The 24,057-nt window shown below is 41.1% G+C and overlaps 1 protein-coding gene across 3 annotated transcripts in view; it reads right to left on the bottom strand.

Annotated features, from left to right (window-relative positions):
* The window catches only part of casc3 (casc3 exon junction complex subunit), a 33,485-nt gene extending 17,592 nt beyond the window's left edge, over positions 1 to 15,893 (bottom strand). For all 3 annotated transcript variants that reach the window (XM_060848851.1, XM_060848849.1, XM_060848848.1), the window contains exons 1-4: positions 15,739 to 15,893; positions 4,188 to 4,215; positions 3,389 to 3,441; positions 273 to 425 (exon numbers count right to left, since the gene is read on the bottom strand). In XM_060848851.1, the coding sequence (XP_060704834.1) occupies positions 273 to 425; positions 3,389 to 3,441; positions 4,188 to 4,215; positions 15,739 to 15,885 (381 nt within the window). In that variant the 5' untranslated portion in view covers positions 15,886 to 15,893. The remainder of the gene's footprint in view (positions 1 to 272; positions 426 to 3,388; positions 3,442 to 4,187; positions 4,216 to 15,738) is intronic.
* Positions 15,894 to 24,057: the final 8,164 nt, after the last annotated feature.

Here is a 24,057-nt window from a genome sequence, read left to right on the forward strand (position 1 = left end):
CCTACATGAAAAGTCAACAGAACAAAATAGTTCACCTGTTGAGAAATATTTCGAAATATCTACAAAGTAAATGGTCGGTATAAAAATGCAAGTCTTCAATTATTTTGTCAATATGTGTTTGTAATCCTCTACTATTGTGGCATTCTGCACCTCTCCAATCTTCCTTGGTACGTTGTTTCATTGTACATGAATTCCTCTAATTCTACCAGGTTTATTAAAAATGTAAACCTGTTCCCCATCTATATCAGAACAACAGTGACAGGTTCTGTTACCTGTCCATCTCCGCTCTGTCTTTCTCCAGTAATCTCTCTTTTGTCTTCAGCTTTTCCTTCCTTAGAGGACTCATCTTTATCCCCTTCATTGCTTGATTTTATTTCTTCTTTTGGAACATCTTCTTCACTATATTCCACTTCTTCTTCATCTCCCTGCAGAGAAAGATTTGTCAAGTGTTGGTAAAAAGACAGACTTCAATAACATGAAATAAAACTTTTTTTAAATATGATCCTAGCAATTGAACATTTTATTTTAAAAACTGAAGTAACAGTCCACTGGCCTCTCCAAACCTTTCAACATCAATCCCAATAAGCCGCTACCTTCAGTTGATAGGAATCATACTTGCATAAGAATACCACACTATCACTCCTGGGGACAAGTAAAATAATAGATCTACTTACTCCCTTTCCAATAGATATATTTACATTGCAGGGTCACTTTGAAAAACAATAGCATGCAAGACTTATGTGGAAATCTTTATTCCATAACACAGGAACAATAAATACAACTGCACATCAGGATTTAATCATGTCATAATGTCATAGCCATTTTTTCTAACTGCATTACCTTCGCATGTATCTGAAGTTGGCCTTTAGAGATTAAAAAAAACACAGGCCTCATCATGCCTTACTTCTTTCTTCTGACAATTAAATGTCTACTGCTGGAGGGATGACAGCACTGCTACCAGAAGAAACAGTACTGCCTTCAAACTCATGTGCTACACTATTATAGTAGACAAATAGGCCAATGCTCTGATATTTCCTCAAAAGGATGCTGGGACAAAATGGAGAGTCCCAGCAGCACTGTAGGAAAGCTGCGCCAGTTTTTTTGATTTACAGATAAACTCACCATTTCACACTGTTGTATCAAAACTCAGAACAGCAAAATCCATGAAATAAAACTGAATAGTGATAACACTTTGTCAACTGCATCAAGTAAATTAACATGGACTTTTCTACATAATGCATTTGTTCAATAGTTATAACCCAACCATAAAAAATTATTAAATTATTCATGCCTAAAGGATATGAGTACATTGAGTTTGCAAGAACTCTGAGGGTTAACTGCCTTCAAAGAAAGCTTTGAAAGCTGTGTTACTTGTACAATATAATGTGATATAATCAGATGAATATCATTCTTATTCAACACCATCATTGGACAAATATTTCTCCTCCTTCCTCAAACCTGAACAAATTGTAACACTATTCTTCCCCCATTGCTCCTCTTCTCATTGGTATACTTCCCTGGCCTTTACAGCTGCTAGCAGCTCACTGGCAATCCTTTATCCTTCGGAGCATCATTCATGGGTGAATCAAAGCATTGACCTGGCAACAGAACTTTAAGGAGTGTTATATCAGAGTCCAGCTATCTAACAACCAGTCACTGCAGCAGCAGGAAAGTTGCCACTATAAAACATGGACTGTATTAAGACAATATCAATCTACAAATACCTCATCGAAGAGACAGCAAAACAGGAATGATCAAATTGGAGCAACAGGAACGTCAGGAATTCTACAATAATTTACATTTAAATTATTTTTTAAACAGAAACTTATCTGATTAGAAACCTAAGACAATATAGCTAAATAATTCACACTATATGTACAACTGATCAGATCCTCATTTGAAATACAGTACATAGTTTTTATGGCTGCTCTGCTCAATAGTCAGCACTTTTCTTTCCTCTTCCCCAGTGTCTGAACACATGTCCACTCACATCTGCACAGTTATAGACATCCAGCAACATGGGAGAGGATTTCAAGAATGCAACCATTGTAAAATTTTCCATCACACATTAGTTCAGGTCATGATACACTGTCACAGATTCCATCTGCCTATCATCTTATTTATTCAAGGATAATGCCCATTCCCCCCCAGGGAGTACTCATTCTGAACCCCACCATTCTGACATCTGTGACACTGGTTTAGTACATATATTCAACTTAAAAACATATACTTTCCTTTCCACTCTTACATGAGATAAGGTATTGCTTGCGAGGCCCATTTCTAATTTGTTCAGACTGGCTAAGGATGGCAGATTTATTTCACTAAAGGACATTAAATAACTAGATTTTTTTTAAAAATGACAATGGTCACCATGAGACTAGCTTTTTTTAAAATCCAGATGACATGGAATTCAAATTTCACCATCTGCCATGGTGGGTTTCAAAACCATATGCCCAAAGCATTTAGCCTGGAGGCTCCAGGTTACAAGTCCAGCAACAATACCACTATAGCATGCTGCCTCTTTGTGACCAAGCTACCTGACCAAGTCGATATTAAAAATGATCTTTCCATTGAAAACTGGACTCTACAAAAATCACAGATAAACTAAAAAAAATTCAAAAACTTTTGATGACGTTATATTTGTATAACACAGAGAGAGAGGAACACTGAAATCCAAGTTGACGACCATATATCGAATTGCCAAATGAAGTACAAATCGAGAGCAAATCAAGTTAGATCTTGTTTACAAAAAAAGTTAGAGGCAAGTGCAACTGAGTCGCTGAATGAATATAAGCCAACACGAACTTGAAGAGATGAGATAGACAAGCTCATCAAAAAGATGCAAAAGAAGCCAAAACAATAGCAGAGACTATTCGGGAGACATCAGACAAAATGGACCGCTTAGCAAGAGAAGAAAGCAAGCAGACTCAAGGAAACCAGGTCAGCAAGCAGTTTCTCACCAAAGGAGAGAAAGACAGGAAGGAGCTCAAGTGCGAAACAGGGTCCAGGAAAAGGAGCTGCAGAGTAGAGTCAAGAGAGAAAGGAGAGACGAGTGTTTGCGCAGAATGTAACCAATTGGTGGAAGGTCACAGAGAGTGAATGCACCACAGGACGACTTTACTTTTAGTCGCTCACGCCAACACCCAAAAATAACGGAAGCCTAAAGGAAGCCTGCAAATTGGTTGTATATCTCAGAGAAAATGAGAACAGTAGCTTTCATATTATCAGTACAAATTGACATGGTACAAAACTGTACCTTCACCGCAACAATAGAACCTCCCTTGTCACTGGCAGCACAATATTCACAAAATACCATCTGCCCACTACCATCACAAGAATAGAACAATGCCTTCCCTCCCACTATGCAGCTATCAATTGCTGGACTTACAGATTTCTGAGAACCATTCTCTTCAGCACTTTCATAGTCTGAAAGCACAACAGCTGAAAACAAAGAACAAAAATTAGCAAATTTGTAATCAAAGTACCACAACACATTCTATCAGTACCTGGAAACAAAGAGTCAATTAGTGATTTTTTTTATTTAACCCAACAGCCTAATCATTAATAAGAAAACATAATGGATAGATTTGTCTGGTTGGCCAATGGCTAATTCACCATCTGTTGTGACACTAAAGGGCCCGATTTAAGTCCTGGTTTGTTATATGGAGCAATGCAATTAATGGGACGAGGAATAGGGTAACGGGTGGGGGTGGGAGCGAGAGAGACAGGATATAGGATGTAGCAAAGCAGCAAGCAGTGCTCATTACTAAGCAATGCTTTCTGCTAGAAAGTGCTGCTCACATTAGGTCAGGATAGGTTCACGTTGTGCTGCAAGAACCTCCCATGGTAAAGCTACCTGACAACCTTCATTATCCCTGCATGAGGTACCACTGCATTAGTCAGAATGTTTTCGACTGTGTTTGGATAGACCAGTTATAATTCATTTTTGATCAACCTGCTCGGAGATATTATGACACATCTGCACAGTAGGTAGAATTGAAACCAGACCTTCTGGCTCAGATGGGGAACACTACTTCTGTGCCAAAAGATGAGCATTCTTCCTCTACAATAAATGATAAACTATTGACAAACTGCATTGCATTTGATTAGGGATTGGGAGACAAGGGGACAAGAATGCAGTGTCTTAAATGAAAACAATAAAGCTCACATGCAACCATGATACTTACCATCACCTTCTATGCCATCTTCACTCTCCTGTGAAAGAAACAAACTTTTATTAATATCAATCCTATGTTAATTTATTACATTTAAATTTAATGCATCGGCCCTGTGGTCTGTGACTCAAAATTATTACTTGTTTCATATTTTCCACCAATTCTTCACTGCTGTCAGCCAACATGCATACGTACACACCTCCCAGTAACAAAGATGAGTAAGAAAGTATATTGCCCCCATCACCACCTAACAACTGCCGAGATACTAAGCAACATGGAACATTATAAATTAGCAACTCTAGCAAAATTTGGAAAAAAGACCTACCATAGCAAGAAAATGGACACAGCAAAAATTTAAACCAAATTTGTGCAGCTGTACTGGTCTATCCAAAAGCTTTTCCAAACTTTGCAATTCATGTATTCAGTAATTGATTCTAAGTTGATTACTTGATTCTAAGTAATTTATACCCCTGCAACAGAAAACAACAGAACAGACTACCCTGCTGTGCTTATTGTCATTCTGGGATTCAGATTAAATTCAATCCTGGGGTCAAAGCTGAAAATCTGATTCTTCATAGAACTCTACACAACATGAAACATCTCAGACACAGAATCATATCACACTTCAAAGCATGACATGTAAACAAATTATCCAAACCTCATTTAAAAATAGTCAAAACTGACATTAACTGGAATGGACTACAATTTCTCATTGCCAGGTGATAACTACTGATTTAAAATCAGCCAACATAAATTATATTTTACAGAATTAATGATTTTAAACTTTTAAATCTGAATTAAATATACACAGTAGAATTCCAGCAGCCAGAACCTTAACACAGAAAACATATGTTGACCATTATAAAATACTATCACAATAATGACAAAGGGAGTCAAAGGCTCAGAGGTTAATAATATTTAGTAAATCCTGTCCAAGCACAATAGTTTACTTTCCAAAACATGGCACAATCATTATCTCACCACACAGATGCTGCATGAGAGGACACTTTATATCTTAATATATTTACCAGAAAACATTTCTTAAAGAAGCTCCTGTTTAATCATCTTATTAACAGACTTTAATACACAACTAACATTTTGTATTGGATTTTAGTTTTTAAAAAAACAAATTACCTGCACCTGTGGTTCTCAAAACCCAGTTCATCTTGGATCCCTCATATGTATAGAAATATTTAACAAGTGATTGAACCCCATGTGGTAAGAGGTTTAACAGATTTCAGAAAAAGAGTCAAAATTTCAAAGCAAGGCAGTCTTGCACAACATAACTGTACATCACATGTTGTTAACATCTCCTAACCCTACGTGTTATAATGGAGCAAAGCTGATTGATATATTTACAAATTGTTGGAGCAGGAGGTTCAAAGGAGCATGACGAGCCATATACATTAATTCACCTCACAAATAGCAAAACTAAGATTGTTTGGAAGATTTTGTCAGGGTAAACTTGCTGAATTGCTGACTGTGTCTGTGCTCAATCATAATGGTTTAAAAAAAAAGGCAGACTACAACTGGTCTGAAGTACTGCAGGTGAAATGGTGAATGTTTTCTCTCTTGATATTAAATTTATTAGGAGAGCTTCCATTACGGAACATCTCTTAAGCGCAGTGTTCAAAGATGTCCATCGATGATTCCAAAGCAAACTCTTGGTATCACGAGCAACACTTGCAAAAGCCTCTGATCCAAACTAAAATGGAACTGTCTGCCGAAACAGCAGAGACTGAAAACATAATTATGTCCAAAGAGAAACTGACCAGTGAAGAGTAGTTTGTTTCAACATCTCGTTGCACAACTAAAGTTAATTCAATTAAATGATATTCATTTCCCACTTGTGGGGTTATGGCTATTAATTCTGCTTTCACGTGCATTTCATATTAAAAATTCCTCCTTGTGGCAGTGGAATCAGCAAGATGGTTTGGTTGTCAAACTGATGGCTTTCCAATTTTCCAGCTTAGATTTTTCTCAACACGGAGATTTGTGAGAAAGCCATGAAAGTCTTCCTAGTCAAACTTCATCAAAGTCCACTGAAACTTTCAAACAATCAAAAGCGGATAGCAGTAGTTTATCAATGTCAACAAATGCAACAATGCCACAATGTTACAAAATCAAAGAATGCTTTTTTGTCACACATTATTAGAGATAACGTGCTCAGAGCAGATTTTGCAGCCCTCTGCCCAAGTCAATCAGCCAAGTTAATCAGGCCCAGTTGTTTGCTGGGTCTTTTCATTTAAACTCTCGTGTCAGATCTTTAGATATAATCATCACATGTACGTTTTAAAAGACGTTCCTCCAAACAACTGGATTTGTCCCAAGTCCAAATCAAGTTATCTTTGTCGCGCATTTTTTCAGATGCAACAAATTACATGAAAAACAAATCATTGCAACATGTAACATAAATGAGAAGTGCTTATTAAACAACAAGTCTCACCATCAGTGATCTGTTTACCAGTTTTAAATGCATGGATCAATGTTGCTTGTTTCTGCAGAAACTTTCACTGAAATAGTCAGTATGGGAGCTGGACAGGCAGGGGGAAGGGAGAGATGCTATCACCATTTCCAAACAAACAGCAAATCATCAGTTTAGTGACTTGAGACAGTGTCACTCACATTATTTTATTTCCTTGGCACAAGGCAGATTCTCAAATCACATCACTAATCATAGGTGATTTTACCTCTTGTATTTGTTAAACAACAAAAAGTTCAATACCAGAATACTTTACAAGTCTTACCTATCTAATCATTAGTATATCATCAGGCTTCACCCTCCCCACCATCAATCCCGCTTCCCCTCCCCCAACCTTACAGACAACCTCTCACCCCCCACAACGGTATGATTTCTATTGTTATTCGTGTCATAGAGATGTACAGCATGGAAACAGACCCTTCGGTCCAACCCGTCCATGCTGACCAGATATCCCAACCGAATCTAGTCCCACCTGCCAGTGCCCAGCCCATATCCCTTCAAACCCTTCCTATTCATATACCCATTCAAATGCCTCTTAAATGTTGCAATTGTACCAGCCTCCACCACTTCCTCTGGCAGCTCATTCCATACAGGTACCACCCTCTGCATGAAAAAGTTGCCCCTCAGGTCTCTTTTATATCTTTCCCCTCTCACCCCAAACCTATGCACGCTAGTTCTGGACTCCCCGATCCCAGGGAAAAGACTTTGTCTATTTATCCTATCCATGCCCCTCATAATTTTATAAACCTCTATAAGGTCACCCCTCAGCCTCCGACGCTTCAGGGAAAACAGCCCCAACCTCTTCAGCCTCTCCCTGTAGCTCAGATCCTTTATCCCTAGCAACATCCTTGTAAATCTTTCCTGAACCCTTTCAAGTTTAACAACATCTTTCCAATAGGAAGGAGACCAGAATTGCACGCAATATTCCAATAGTGGCCTAACCAATGTCCTGTACAGCCGCAACATGACCTCCCAGCTCCTGTACTCAATACTCTGACCAATAAAGGAAAGCATACCAAACGCCTTCTTCACTATCCTTTGAAATCGATTGATTGATGCTTCTGAATTTATCAGTTATCTTTTTACTCTGGAATTAAAATGTAAAGGTAAAAATAGAAACAGGAAGTGCTAGAAATATACAGCAACTCCATCAGCAATTAAAGTAAAAAGATTATTATTTGCGGTTGAAACCTTCATCAAATCCAAAGCCCAGTACAACATTTCATACTTCTTTAGGGCTAACCACTTAATGCATGCAAAAAGTCATGAATGGCTGATTTAAATTGATGTACATATCACCCAGACTTTTCTCGGGGCTTCTAGCTCCTTGTTTTTAAAAAAAAACTCAAAAATAATTAGCTGTTACCTTATAGTTAGTTTGAATGCATTTGCATTCCTTTAACTGCTTTGTATTTTTCCCTTGGATTTAGTCAGTCTTGTATAAAGATGCACAGGCCTTACATTGTCAGTTTACACGAAAAGCTTACAAACAAAATATCTTTCTTTTTGCTATTTAAATTGATAATGTCAATTCATTTTAACATATTCTGACTTTATTTCTTCTACCTTGTATTATACTATTCAACTCTACTTCCAAGCTTCAAATATTTAATTGAAACAAAACTAGCCAGAAAATATTTGTATCCAATCTACACTTTCTCAATCATTAAAACACACAAGTAACCAGAAAGTGAGTACATCAACTTTTGCAAATGAATGCATTTCAAAAGCCATATATAAGGTATAGATCCATACATAAGCTCTGTATAGCTGCAGTGTAATAAAATCAGTCTTCAGGTCAAATTAAGCTCCTAGATTATATTAGATACCCTACACTATGGAAACAGGCCCTTCGGCCCAAAAAAGTCCAACCGACCTTCTGAAGAGCAACTCACCCAGACCCATTCCCCCACCCTATATTTACCGCTGACTAATGCACCTAAGGCTAGAGGCAACTTAGCATGGCTAATTCACCTGGCCTTCACATCTTTGGATAGTGGGAGGAAAGCCATGCAGACACGGGGAGAACGTGCAAACTCCATACAGGCAGTTGCCTGAGGCAGGAATCGAACCTGGAACCCTACTGCTGTGAGGCAGCAGTGTTAACCACTGAGCCACTGCGCTGCCCACCATACAGATGATTTTACCCTTTGGTCCAACTCATCCATGCCAACCAGATATCCTATTTAAATCAAGTCCCATTTGTTATCATTTGACCCACATCCCTCTAAACCCTTCCTATTCATGCTTTTTAAATGTTGTAATTGTACCGGCCTCCACCACATCCTTCCAATAAGGAAAGGTACCAGAACTGCAAGCAATACTCCAAAACTGTCCACACCAATGTCCTGTGGTGCTGCAACATGACCTCCCAACTCCTATACTCAATGCTTTGACCAATAAAGAAAAGCGTACCAAATGCCTTCTTCACTAACCGGGATTCCACTTTCGAGGAATCATGAACCTGCGCTCCAACATCTCTTTGTCCAGCAACACGCCCGAGGACCTTACCATTAAGTGTCTCAGTCCGGCCGTGATTTGCCTTTCCAAAATGCAACACCTCACATTTTATCAAAATTAAACTCCATCTGCCACTCGGCCTGTTGGATCAAGATCCTGTTGTACTCTAGGTAATCTCCTTCGCTGTTCATTTCACCTCCAATTTTAGTGTCATCTGCAAATTTACCAACCATATGTTCACATCCGAATCATTTATATGAGTGACAAAAAGTAGTCAACCCATCACCGATCCTGGAATATCACTGGTCACAGGCCTCCAGTCTAAAAACAACCCTTCACTACCACCCTTACATTTAGAGTCATAGATATGTACAGCATGGAAAGAGACCCTTCAGTCCAACCTGTCCATGCCGACCAGATATCTCAATCCAATCTAGTCCCATCTGCCAGCACCCAGCCCATATCCCTCCAAACCCTTCCTATTCATATACCCATCCAAATGCCTCTTAAATGTTGCAATTGTACCAGCCTCCACCACTTCCTCTGGCAGCTCATTCCATACACGTATCACCCTCTGCGTGAAAACATTGCCCCTCAGGTCTCTTTTAGATCTTTCTCCTCTCACTCTAAACTTATGCCATCTAGTTCTGGATTCCCCAACCCCAGGGAAAAAACTTTATCTATTTTTAGATTAGATTAGATTACTTACAGTGTGGAAACAGGCCCTTCGGCCCAACAAGTCCACACCAACCCATCGAAGCGCAACCCACCCATACCCCTACATTTACCCCTTACCTAACACTATGGGCAATTTAGCATAGCCAATTCACCTGACCCACACATCTTTGGACTGTGGGAGGAAACCGGAGCACCCGGAGGAAACCCACGCAGACACGGGAGAACGTGCAAACTCCACACAGTCAGTCGCCCGAGTCGGGAATTGAACCCGGGTCTCAGGCGCTGTGAGACAGCAGTGCTAACCACCGTGCCACCGTACCCATGCCCCTCATAATTTTGTAAACCTCTATAAGGTCACCCCTCAGCCTCCAACGCTCCAGGGAAAACAGCCCCAGCCTCTTCCTGTAGCTCAAATCCTCCAACCTTGGCAACATCCTTGTAAATCTTTTCTGAACCCTTTCAAGTTTCACAACATCTTTCCTATTGGAAGGAGACCAGAAATGCACGCAATATTCCAACAGTGGCCTAACCAATGTCCTGTACAACCGCAACACGAGCTCCCAGCTCCTGTACTCAATAGTCTGACCATTAAAAGGAAAGCATACCAAATGCCTTAACTTCGCCTATCTGTCTTTGACTCCACTTTCAAGGAGCTATGAACCTGCACTCCAAGGTCTCTTTGTTCAGCAACACTCCCTAGGACCATACCATTAAGTGTAGAAGTCCTTCTAAGATTTTCTTTCCCAAAATGCAGCACCTTGCATTTATCCGAATTAAACTCCATCTGCCACTTCTCAGCCCATTGGCCCATCTGGTCAAGATCCTGTTGTAATCTGAGGTAACCCTCTTCCTTGTCCACTACACCTCCAATTTTGGTGTCATCTGCAAACTTACTAACTGTACCTCTTACGCTCACATCCAAGTCATATTGACTATCCCATATTAGTCCTTGCCTTTCCAAATACATGTACGTCCTGTCCCTCAGGATTCCCTCCAACAACTTGCCCACCACTGAGTCAGGCTCACTGGTCTATAGTTCCCTGGCTTGTCGTTACCGCCCTTCTTAAGCAGTGGCACCATGTTTGCCAACCTCCAGTCTTCTGGCACCTCACCTGTGACTATCAATGATACAAATATCTCAGCAAGAGGCCCAGCAATCACTTCTCTAGCTTCCCACAGTGTTCTCGGGTACACCTGATCAGGTCCTGGGGATTTATCCACCTTTAACCGTTTCAAGACATCCAGCACTTCCTCCTCTGTAATGTGGACATTTTGCAAGATGTCACCATCTATTTCCCTACAGTCTATATCTTCCATATCCTTTTCCACAGTAAATACTGATGCAAAACATTCATTCAGTATCTCCCCCATTTTCTGTGGCTCCACACAAAGGCTGCCTTCCTGATCTTTGAGGGCCCCATTCTCTCTCTAGTTACCCTTTTGTCCTTAATATATTTGTAAAACCCCTTTGGATTCTCCTTAATTCTATTTGCCAACACTATCTCATGTCCCCTTTTTGCTCTCCTGATTTCCCTCTTAAGTATACTCCTACTTCCTTTATACTCTTCTAAGGATTCACTCGATCTATCCTGTCTGTTCATGACGTATGCTTCCTTCTTTTTCTTAACCAAACCCTCAATTTCTTTAGTCATCCAGCATTCCCTATACCTACCAGCCTTCCCTTTCATCCTGACAGAAATTTACTTTCTCTGGATTCTTGTTATCTCATTTCTGAAGACTTCCCATTTTCCAGCCATCCCTTTACCTGCGAACATCGGCCTCAAATCAGCTTTTGAAAGTTCTTGCCTAATACTGTCAAAATTGGCCTTTCTCCAATTTAGAACTTCAACTTTTAGATCTGGTCTAACTTTTAGATCCTTTTCCATCACTATTTTAAATCTAATAGAATTATGGTCGCTGGCTCCAAAGTGCTCCCCCACTGACCCTTCAGTCACCTGCCCTGCCTTATTTCCCAGAGTAGGTCAGGTTTTGCACCTTCTCTAGTAGGTACATCCACATACTGAATCAGAAAATTGTCTTGTACACACAAGAAATTCCTCTCCATCTAAACCTTTAACACTACGGCAGTTTCAGTCTATGTTCGGAAAGTTAAAATCCCTTACCATAACTACCTTATTATTCTAACAAATAGCTGAGATCTCCTTACAAGTTTGTTTCTCAATTTCCCTCTGACTATTGGGGGGTCTATAGTACAATCCCAATAAGGTGATCATCCCTTTCTTATTTCTCAGTTCCACCCAAATAACTTCCCTGGATATATTTCCAGGAATATCCTCCCTCAGCACAGTTGTAATGCTATCCCTTATCAAAAATGCCACTCCCCCTCCTCTCTTGCCTCCCTTTCTATCCTTCCTGTAGCATTTGTATCCTGGAACATTAAGCTGCCAGTCCTGCCCATCCCTAAGCCATGTTTATTTAATTGCTATGATATCCCAGTCCCATGTTGCTAACCATGCCAAGTTAATCTGTGTTCCCTGTTCGGCCCCTTGCATTGAAATAAATGCAGTTTAATTTATTAGTCCTACCTTGTCCCTGCCTGCCCTGACTATTAGACTCACTTCTGTTCTCAACTGTACCCATCTGAGATCAATCTCTTTCCTCACTATCTCCCTGGATCCTACACCCCCCCCCCCCAACCTTACTAGTTTAAATCCTCCCAAGCAGTTTGAGCAAATTTTCCTGCCAGTATGTTAGTCCCCTTCCAATTTAGGCACAATCCGTCCTCCTTGTACAGGCCACTTCTACCCCAAAAGAGATTCCAATGATCCAAAAATGTGAATCCTTCTCCCATATACCAGCTCCTCAGCCACGCATTCATCTGCTCTATCCTCCTATTCCTGCCCTCACTAGCTCGTAGAACTGGGAGTAATCCAGATATTGCTACCCTTGAGGACCTCCTTTTTAAATTTCTGCCTAACTCTCTGTAATCTCCCTTCAGAATCTCAAACTTTTCCCTTCCCATGTCGTTCGTTCCAATGTGGACAATGACCTCCAGCTGGCCCCTTTCCCCTGTGAGAACATTCTGCACCCTCTCTGAGACATCCTTGATCCTGGCACCTGGGAAACAACACACCATTCTGCTTTTTCTCTTCTGGCCACAGAAACGTCTGTCTGTACCTCGGACTACAGAATCCCCGAACACAATTGATCTCTTGGAAGCCTACATACCCCTTGTTGCATTACAGTCAGTCTCAATACCAGAAACTTGGCTGTTCGTGCTACTTTCCCTTGAGAATCCATCACCCCTTACATTTTCCAAAACAGCATACCTGTTTGAAATGGGTATATCCACAAAGGACCCCTGCCTACCTCTCTCACCTTTCCTGGAGTTAACCCAAGTATGTGACTGTATCTGAGACATTCCCCCCTTCCTATAACTGCTATCCATCACATACAGTTGTTGTTGCAAATTCCTCATCGCTTCTATCGGTCTCTCCAACTGATCCACTCAATCTGATAAGATTCGCATCCAACAGCATTTATGGCAGATATAATCCACAGTAACCCTTAATTCTCTTTAAATTCCCACAAAAGAAATGAAATTCTAAAATTCTCTTCCTTGTGTATAAATCTCTCTGTGGCCTAACATTGTTTCCTTGTGAAACTTGAAAGGGTTCAGAAAAGATTTACAAGCATATTGCCAGGATTGGAGGATTTGAGCTATAGGGAGAGGCTGAACAGGCTGGGGCGTTTTCCCTGGAGCGTCAGAGGCTGAGGGGTGACCTTATAGAGGTTTACAAAATTATGAGGGGCATAGATTGGATAAATAGACAAAGTCTTTTCTCTGGGATCAGGGAGTACAGAACTAGAGGGCATAGGTTTAGAGTGAGAGGGGAAAGATATAAAAGAGACCTAAGAGGCAACTTTTTCACGCAGAAGGTGGAACGAGTATGGAATGAACTGCCAGAGGATGTGGTGGAGGCTGGTACAATTGCAACATTTAAAAAGGCATCTGGATGGGTACATGAATAGGAAGGGTTTGGAGGAATATGGGCCGGGTGCTGGTAGGTGGGACTAGATTGGGTTGGGATATCTGGTCGGCGTGGACAGGTTGGACTGAAGGATCTGTTTCCATGCTGTACATCTTTATGACTCTAAGTACATATCACTGCAAAGGCCATTTTTGCTCCTTCACAATTTACAGACACAAAAAAAATCACCATCTTATTACTCTAATTTGACAGAGCATTAGCAGAACTCTTCAGTTAAAAAACCTTTTAAACTTGAAAACTTGCCATTACATTTGTATAATGCATCCTATTAAAAATTCAAAAACACAAGTTATTTTAAGCTGTCAATAACAATTCAATCTTTTATTTAGTCGTTCCCCAAACCTCATCCATAATCACCAGCTCATGTAACCATGAGCCAAATTAACTGCATAGTCCCTTATCATCATCACGTTAAAGTGATGATAAATATGATCTAAGATAGAATCAGCTTTCATTAAACTCAACCCCAACAGGACAACCAAGGTTGACAAGTCAATATTCGACAAAGAAAAAGGCTATGCATAAAGCTGACAAAACTTGGAACACAAGTATTCTATTCTGTAGCATACAACGTTAAACAAATTTCAATGGAGAGGAGTAAAGAAATGGGTGCGTACCGAATGTGGATTGATTGCCTTCTAAAACTAAGCTTCAGCAATTCCAATCCAACCCTAATGCTCAATTTATAACACAAATAATAAAAATCAAGGCCAAACTCAGGATCATACACCAGTTTAGAGCTCAAGGCTGTTGTCACTTGCCAGACAAGAAAAAGCTTCATAAAGACACTGAATTAACCTCCATTACTTTTACACCCTGAAACCTTCCAATCAGTGTAATAATAAAAAACAATTCAACAAAATAACTTATAAAATTAACAAGCCCACACTCTACTTGGCAGACATACTGAACGGTGTATTAAATTAAGCACACTTGCCAAAGGTGATGGCAGAATGGACCCACAGCCCAGGGAGTAACCATAGGCTGATCCCAAACCTGGTCACCAGCCACAAATTGGTCCCTAACCCTAGTGATAGACCACAAGTCGGACCCAAATCCTGGTAGGTCATAGAAATGTATAGCATGGAAACAGACCCTTCAGTCCAATTTGTCCATGCCGACCAGATATCTCAACCTAATCTAGTGCCATTTGCCAGCCCTTGGGCAATATCCTTTTAAACCCTTCTTATTCATATATCCATCCAGATGTCTTTTACATGTTGTAATTGTACTAGCCGGAACCACTTCTTCTGGCAGCTAATTCCACACTCGGACCATCCTCTACATGAAAAGGTCTCTTTTAAACTTTTCCACTATCACCCTAAACCTATGCCCTCTTGTTCTGGGCTTTCCTGACCCCAGGGTATCCATAATTTTACAAACCACTATAAGGTCACCCCTCAGCCTCTGTCGCTCCTGGGAAAACAGCCCCAGTCTATTGAGCATCTCCCTGGAGCTCAAATCCTCCAACTCTGGCAACATCCTTGTAAATCTTTCATGAACCCTTTCAAGCTTCACAATATCCTTCCAATAGGAGGGAGGTCACTGTGACCACAGGCCGGTCCCAATGCCCGGTGGGGGACCACAGGCCGGTCCCAACGCCCGGTGGGGGACCACAGGCCGGTCCCAACGCCCCGGTGGGTGACCACAGGCCGGTCCCAACGCCCCGGTGGGTGACCACAGGCCGGTCCCAACGCCCCGGTGGGTGACCACAGGCCGGTCCCAACGCCCCGGTGGGTGACCACAGGCCGGTCCCAAAGCCCGGTGGGTGACCACAGGCCGGTCCCAATGCCCGGTGGGGGACCACAGGCCGGTCCCAAAGCCCGGTGGGTGACCACAGGCCGGAGCCCTCTCCCTCAGCGACCAGGTTGGATCCACAGCTCCAGGCCCTGTTCTCTTCCCGCCGTACAGAGAGTAGAGGTACACTCACGCATTCAGACTCGGCCTCACGAGCCTGCACGCCGGATAAATCCAGGATGCAAGCGACGGAAGGGGCAGCTTCCACGTCCGACCGGGGCACGTCCTCATCGTCCTCATCAGTGTCCTGAGAGGCGCGTCGCCGCCGCCTGTCCGCCATCTTCCCCAGTAGAGGCAACCGGAAGGTCTCTTGGCGCGGTGCATGTCGGAGATTGTAGGCAGGAAGTGCCTTTTCGGGCCAGAAGGGACTACAATTCCTGGATTTCCCACATACGGGAACTAAATTAGCTCCGACAACATTGGGGTGTGGTCAGGCGGTCAAAACTACAACTCCCAGAATGCCTCACGTCATGGTGTGTGTGAGAGACTGCCCACTGGCTAGAGCGTCCTGGGAATTGTAGTCAACAAAGTTGGAAACCTGTGGCTCCTATTCTCCAATGTAAAAGATGGTGCAGCTTTCCTTTAAAAAATGTTCATAAAAGGACTTATTGAATTGCCCAAGTGTCGTGGAACAAAACAAATGCATGAATCACATTCGGGTGACCGTCTGTGTGCACATTCTCCCTGTGTCTGCATGGGTTTCCTCCCCCAGTCAAGAGATGTGCAGTTGAGATGCATTGACAATGGGAAATGCAGGGTACAGGAATAGAGTTGGGGTTGGGTATGTGTGGAATTGATTGACCGAATGGCCTACTATAGGGATTCCATGATTCTGAAGTGGGCCCCACCTCAAAGAAAAGCAATACCATTATAAAGAAGAAACTTACAAAATCAGATAATCCATTTTGTGATATCCATCGGATGTCGAAGGTCCCATCATTTTACAGAATGTTCCAATGGAGAAACACAAATCATTGGTGAGAATGGGTCTGGGTAGGTTACTCTTCGGAAGGTTGCTGGGGACTTGTTGGGCTGAAGGGCCTGCTTCCACACTTGGGATTCCATGATTAGGCAGAAAAAAAAGAAAAAAAATAATTAGGCAGAGACTGCAGCTGAGTGTTGTTTACAATTCTAAGCAGTATTCTCTTGGAAAGATGTGAACGCAGAAAAGGTTTGATTACAGGAGGCACTTTGGTCAAAGATGGAGAAGGTGGAACTTATTTTTCTTGGAGAGAAGATTTGATAAATGTTTTCAAAATCTGGGGCAGTAACAATGTGGACATAAAATTGGTTGACACCAAGACATATACAAGGTCACGGAACAGTGTAATTACCATTGCTGGGGTAACCCTGTCTTTAAAAATCATTTTAAACAATAATTCCTGAATGAAGAGTTGCAAATTGGATAGATTGTCATTGTCATCCCAAGTCACTCTGAGAACAACTTCTAGCAATTGGTGTGGTGTGGTCAAAATTTCTTTGTTCTAGGCTTTTCCAGTTGAGGGAATGATAACGTAAAGATTTGTCAATCACATTTTATAAGACATAATATTGCTTTAAGGATAGTATGAATGAATTCAGGATCACCTTGTCCATGAATCGGAGAAACCACCAGATTGGTGTTCAGATTTTGGTTTGGTTTGGCTATAGATTGGAAATATGGGTGAGCAGTTCCTACAATCAATTTATTTCTGCTAAGTTGGAACCGGCAACTGATAAATAGTGATTAACAACACAAACCCAACTCACAATGACATTTCTACCTGTGCATGGAAGAATTCAAGGTGCAGCAAATTCTAAGAATAAGAAAAAATCCCATCAAATAACACAATAGTGCTATCCATTTGTAATCAACATGTTTAGCTATGTAATGACACACCTTTGGTTTGGACTAAAATAGTTACCAAAGCATCATCACATTCAGCAATTTTAAATCTAACCTTTATTTTTTATGGATTCCATGCAATCAAAGACCTATTAACTGGGGTATGGTGTTTGTCAGATTGAAAATTAATCCTGAACAATTATTTCAATATCTTCTGTTTATTACATTGGATTATCAGAGAAAAGCTTTGATTGTCACTTTCCAAGTCAGATTTTGGTCTTTTAAGATGAAGATATAAAGTGATCAGATAATTTTGAGGTATTTTCCCACCTCCCAGCCAGAAGGCTGGGTTGAAGATTTCCCCAGCGCCAGAGGTGTGTCTGAACAGTTTGGCTAAACAATATTTTAAGAGTCTTGTGGAATAGTGGCAATGTATGGTAGGAGTCCTGGGTTCAAGTTTCATTTGCTCCACAGGTGTGTAATAATGTGTCAGAACAGGTTGCTTAAAATAACTATCAAGGGACGAGAAGGGTTCAAATGTGTGAATCAGTTATACTAAGAGGGAAAATGCTTAATCACATTATCCACCAGCAATTTGATGATAATGTAATTGTACCTGTGTCAGAAACTGACAGAGCAGGAAATTAATTCTGACTTTCGGGCAGCTGCATGGGTTTCTGTCTGACTTTCAGTTCCAATATTTTGTTCAAATGCGTCTTTATTGCACCCAACTCTCTCCAAATTTTGCTGTATGACCAGCCAGTGGTGGTACCAGAGTTGACTGAAATGGAAGTCCAGAAACCCTGGTCAGATCTCAGAATAGGATGAGAACCCACTACCTTTTCTTCAAAGACTTGAATGCTAACAGCCACATCAAGATGAATTGTCTGAAAACTATCACCATTATGAAAGTGCTGTAGATTGGAGTGGCAATGGAAACAAAAGGGAATAAACATTAATATTAACAAACATTGGTAAAAGCAGTCATTGATTTTCCACAGCTTTACCAAGATAAAGCCAACTCAATGCAGAAATACACTAGATTTTATAAAGGGATCTTCAGTTTCTGGAATTTTGAGAACTTTGATCTCATGGTGAACATCTTGGTACATAGTCTGAAAGATTGAAGCCCCAGTAATGAATGTGTGACATACATAGAAAATGTAATGGGTTTTAAGAAGTAAGTCAATTGTGTTTGAAAACTAAAAAGTATAGGAATTTTATTAATTCAGTAAATCAATTTTTCAGAAAGAGCCCTTAGCCTTTTAGCACTCACATTGTTCAATCAATTTATTGACAGAAGAAAATGCATCATTCAAGTCTACAATTCTATTACTCCCACAATGAGAACAGGATACAACAATACCTCCAGAAACCCACTTTGAGCTGTAACTGGCCCTTTCACTGTTGGAAATAGTAGTTTCAGAGACACCAAACTGAAACCACCTGCAAGTTAAGTTCAGACAGTTGAACACCATTAGATCTAATTAACTAGAACTTATTCTGTGTGGCAAAATCATAAGAAATTAACTGGTGCAAACACATTATGCCTCTGGCACATGTAGCATGAGTTTAATACAGTGTTTGCAATGACTTTGATTTAATAAAATAGACCAAATTGCTTCACAGGAGCATTATAACTTGTACTTATAAAGCCTCTTTAACATAATAAAATATACCAAGATGCTTCATAGGTTCCATAAAATGTGAGATACTGAACACGTAACAAGATTAAACATATAGGTCATGTTGCAGCTGTACAGGGCATTGGTTAGGCCATTTCTGGAATATTGTGTGTAATTCTGGTCTCCCTCCTATAGGAAGAATGTTGTAAAACTTGAAAGGGTTCAGAAAAGATTTGCAAGGATGTTGCTAGGGCTAGAGGGTTTGAACTATAGGGGGAGGCTGAATAGGCTGGGGCTGTTTTCCCTGGAGTGCTGGAGTCTGTGGGGTGAATTTACAGGGGGTTATAAAATCAGGGGGGGGATATATAGGGTAAATAGACAAGGTATTTTCCCTGGAGGAGTCCAGAACTAGCGGGCACAGATTTGGGGTGAGAGGGGAAAGATTTAAAAAGGACCTAAGGGGCAAATGTTTTATGCAGAGGGTGGTGTGTGTATGGAACGGGCTGCCAGAGGAAGGCTGGGACAATGACAACATTTGAAAAGTGGATGATGGATATATGAGTACGAACAGTTTAGAGGGATATGGGCCAAATGCTGGCAAATGGCATTAGATTAATTTCGGATATCTGATTGGTATCAACGAGTTGGAGCGAAGGGTTTGTTTCCATGCTGTACATCTTCATGACTCTTTATGAAGCAAGCCAAGAGTAAACTCCTCAAGCCTGCTCCACAATTCAGTACAATCATGACTGATCGTCTACCTCCAACTTCAGTTTCCCAACTGCTCCCTCCGTCCCTTGATTCCATTCAGAACATGAGCGGTCACAGGAAAGTTTGAACGAGGAATGGGTCTCACAGCCCCTCAAGCCTGCTCTGCAAGGTCATGGCCGATCTGATTACTACACATTCCTCCTACCAATGATGACTTTGCATTCCCTTGCTTACCAAAAACCTATCCACCTCTGCCTTAAAAATATTCAAAGGCTCAGCTTCCACTGGCTTTTCAGAGTGACAGTTCCAAAGGCTCACAAGCTTGTGAGAGAAAAAAAACTCATGATCCCTGCCATAATTGGGTGACCCTAATTCTAAATTCTTCCACACTCAGAAACTTAGTGTCAAGGCATCTTACATATCTTACTCAAGTTGCTTCTTACTCTTCTAAATATTAATGGATTCCAGCCTGCCCTGTTCAATTTTTTTCTTACATGATAACTTACCCATTTCAGGTATTACTCTAGTGATCCTTCCCTAAACTACTTTGAAAACATTTAGATATTTCTTTAAATAAGGAAACCAATACTGTGCACTGTACTTCAGTTTTCATCTCACCAATGCTCCATATAAATGAAGAATAACCTTCCTACTTTTGAATTAAATTCCCCTCAAATATAACTATAATATCCTATAATCTCCATAATTACTTGCCATACACAGATACTAACCTTTCATACAATAGGCCATTCAGATTGTTCTGCATCTCAGAGCTTTCTTTACTTTTTTTTTCCAGCCAAAATGGGACAATTTCACATTTTTCTGCATGCTGATCCATTTGCTAGATCTTTGCTCACTCACTCAACCTATCTGTTTCCCTTTGTAGCCTCCTTATATCCACTTCACCATTTTCTTTCCTATCCTTGTGTCAGCAAATAATGTAGCAATGATATCTTTGAGGACCTCCATCCAAGTTTTATATGTAAATTATTAAAAGATAGAGGTCCTAGACCTGATCCCTGTGGCACATCACTCATAACATTTTGCCAACCAGTAAAATCCGTCAATCCCAGCCTTTAATATATTCAATTATGGATCATCCACAACCCTTTGAAGAAGGAAATTCCAAAGATTCATAGCCTCAGATTGAAGAAATTTCTCATCATCTGAGTCCTATGCAATTGAGCCCTTGACCTGGACTGTTCCCTATCCTGTATGCTAGATTCGCCAAACAACAATCTCTCAGTATTTAAACTAAAAACCAAAAAGACTGGAGAAACTCAACAGGTCTGATAGAATTTGTGGAGAGAGAAACAAAGTTAACATTTCGAGTTCTTCAGAACAGCTCCGCCCCACTAATTACATCTTCAGAAAATGAGGGCAAATGACCAATAGCTCAGTCATAGAGGTAAATTTTGAAGAGCTTCTTGATGGAGGTAGAGACATGGAGAGATTTAAGAAGGGAATTCTGGAATTTATGGCCTTGATAACTGAAGTCATGGTCACCAGTAATAGAGCAATTAAATCAGGTACAGTCAAAAGAATTAGAAGAGCTGACACAGAGTTGAAGATCAGAGATAGGGAGAGGTTATACCATTTGCATGCAAAGTTCAGTGAGATTCTGCATTACTAACAATTGGATGTTTAAGTAGGACCAGATACTCTCATATCTCAGTTCATGTATGATTAAATCTTAGTTTTCTCTTGATGGAGCAAAAAGGTCAATGACAAATGAGAAGTGTTAAATGAGGCACTTGCCAACTTCTTCCAAAACATTTGAATCATTAGTAGCTATTTTTAATTTTGCAACTCAAAATTAATGTGTGCGAGATGATTAGAAATGAGGTGATGTAATGTTTCTGGCAAGAGTGAACTAATGACCATAAAGAGACAGTTTTTGAAAGTTCTGTTGTCAACATTTTTACTGTAGAATGGAGAAAACAGAAGTAGGATACTGAATTGGATGATCAGCTAAGATCATATTGAATGACAGAGCAGGTTCAAAAGGTCGAATAGCCTACACTTGAATGCTGTATTCCTCCTCCCACCTGAACTATTCCTGTTCAATTATACCGTTGCAAAATTCTGGAACAACAGAGCAACTATGGTAATTGTTGTGGTTCTGTTCGCCGAGCTGGGAATTTGTGTTGCAGATATTTTTCCCCTGTCTAGGTGACATCCTTTGTGCTTGGGAGCCTCCTGTGAAGTGCTTCTGTGATGTTTCCTCCAGCATTTATAGTGGTTTGTCTCTGCCCCTTCCGGTTGTCAGTTCCGGAAGCAACAGAGACAAATCACTATAAATGCCAGAGGAAATATCACAGAAGCGCTTCACAGGAGGCTCCCAAGCACTGAGGATGTCACCTAGACAGGAGACGAAACGTCTGCAACACAAATTCCCAGCTCGGCGAACAGAACCACAGCAACGATCATCCGAGCTACAAATCTTTTCACAAACTTTCAACAACTATGGTAATGGAATTAAGGATGGTGCCAGATGGGAACAGTTAGGAATCATTGCCATGGATATTGAAACCAATCTTGCGTTAGTAAATTATGTTGCTGAGCTGCACCATAGCATTAGGAGAAGCCTGGGTCCAAGTGCCAGCAGTAGAAACTGGCTCAGACTTTAAAGAGAATGTGAGGACTGCAGATGCTGGAGTTCAGATTCAAAGACTGTGGTGCTGGAAAAACACAGCCAGTCAGGCAGTATCTGAGGTGCAGGAGAATCAGCATTTTGAGCACAAGCCCTTCATCAGAAGTGTGGCTTGTGGCCCAAAGGGGCTGAGAGATAAATGGAAGGGGGTAGTGGGGCTGGGGGAAGGTAGCTGGGAATGCGATGGGTAGATGAAGGTGATAGGTCGGAGAACTTCGATGCAAAACCTCCCTCCAATACCCCAAAGGATCCTTCCATATCTGACTGAGATTTACCTGTACTTCCGCACATGCCAGTGTCCATTGCTTCCAATGTGGTCTCCTCTACCGTGGGGATAAGGACACCAACTTGCAGAATATTTCAGAGAACATCTCTGCATGCACTAAAACATCCTCACCACCCTGTGACCAAACACTTTAACTCCCCATCCCACTCTGCCAAGTCATGCAAGTCCTGGGGCTCCTCCACTGCCGTAACCTAACATTCTGAAGCCTGGAGAAAGAAAGCCTCATCTTCTGCCTTGGGACCCTCCAACGACACAGGATAAATGTGGATTTCACCAATTTCCTCATTTCCCCTCCCCCACCTTATCCCAGATCCAATCTTCCAACTCAGCACTGCACTCTTTTAACTGTCCTACCTGTCCATCTATCTTCTCCACCCTCCTTTCCGATGTATCACCTTCATCTACCTATTGCATTCCCAGTTACCTTCCCCCCAGCCCCACTACCCCCTCCCATTTAGCTCTCAGCCCCTTTGGGCCACAAGTCTCACTTCTGATGAAGGGTTTATGCTCGAAATGTTGATTCCCCTGCCCCTTGGATGTTGCCTGACTGGTTTGGCTCAGATTTTAAACATTTTAGAATCATAGAAATGTACAGCACGGAAACAGATCCTTCCATCCAACTCATCCATGCCAACCACGTCCTAAATTAATGTAGTCTTATTTGACAGCATTTGACTCATATCCCTCCAAACACTTCTGATTCATATACCCATCCAGGTGCCTTTTAAATGCTGTAATTGTACCAGCTCCTCTTGCAGTTCATTCCATAACATGGTTCACCCTCTGCCTGAAAACGTTGCCCCTTGGGTCACTTTTAAATCTTTCCCCTCTCAGCTCAAGTCTATGCCTTCTAATTTTGGACTCCATTACCCTGGAGAAAAGACCTTGACTATTCACTATATGCATGCCTCTCATGACTTTATAAATGTCCTAAAGGTCACCTCTCAGCCTCCAATGCTCCAGGGAAAATAGCCCCAGCCTATTCTCTCTGTAGCTCAAACCTTTCAATCCTGGCAACATTCTTGTAAATCTTTTCTGAATCCTTTCAAGTTTCACAAAATCTTTCCTATACAGGGAAACAAGAATTGAACGTAGTATTCCAAAAGTGGCCTCATCAATGTCCTGTACAGCTGCAACATGAACTCCCAACTCCAATGTTCATTGAACAGACCAATAAAGGCAAGAATACCATATGCCTTCTTCGTTACCCTGACTACCTGCAACTCCAATTTCAAGGAACTATGAACCTGCATGCTAAGATCTCTTTGTTCAGCAACACTCCCCAGGACCTTATCATTAAGTGTATAAATCCTGCCCTGATTTGCCCTAACAAAATGCAGCACCTCACATTT

This window comes from Hemiscyllium ocellatum, chromosome 32 (assembly GCF_020745735.1).
Source record: "Hemiscyllium ocellatum isolate sHemOce1 chromosome 32, sHemOce1.pat.X.cur, whole genome shotgun sequence".
Taxonomy (NCBI): domain Eukaryota; kingdom Metazoa; phylum Chordata; class Chondrichthyes; order Orectolobiformes; family Hemiscylliidae; genus Hemiscyllium; species Hemiscyllium ocellatum.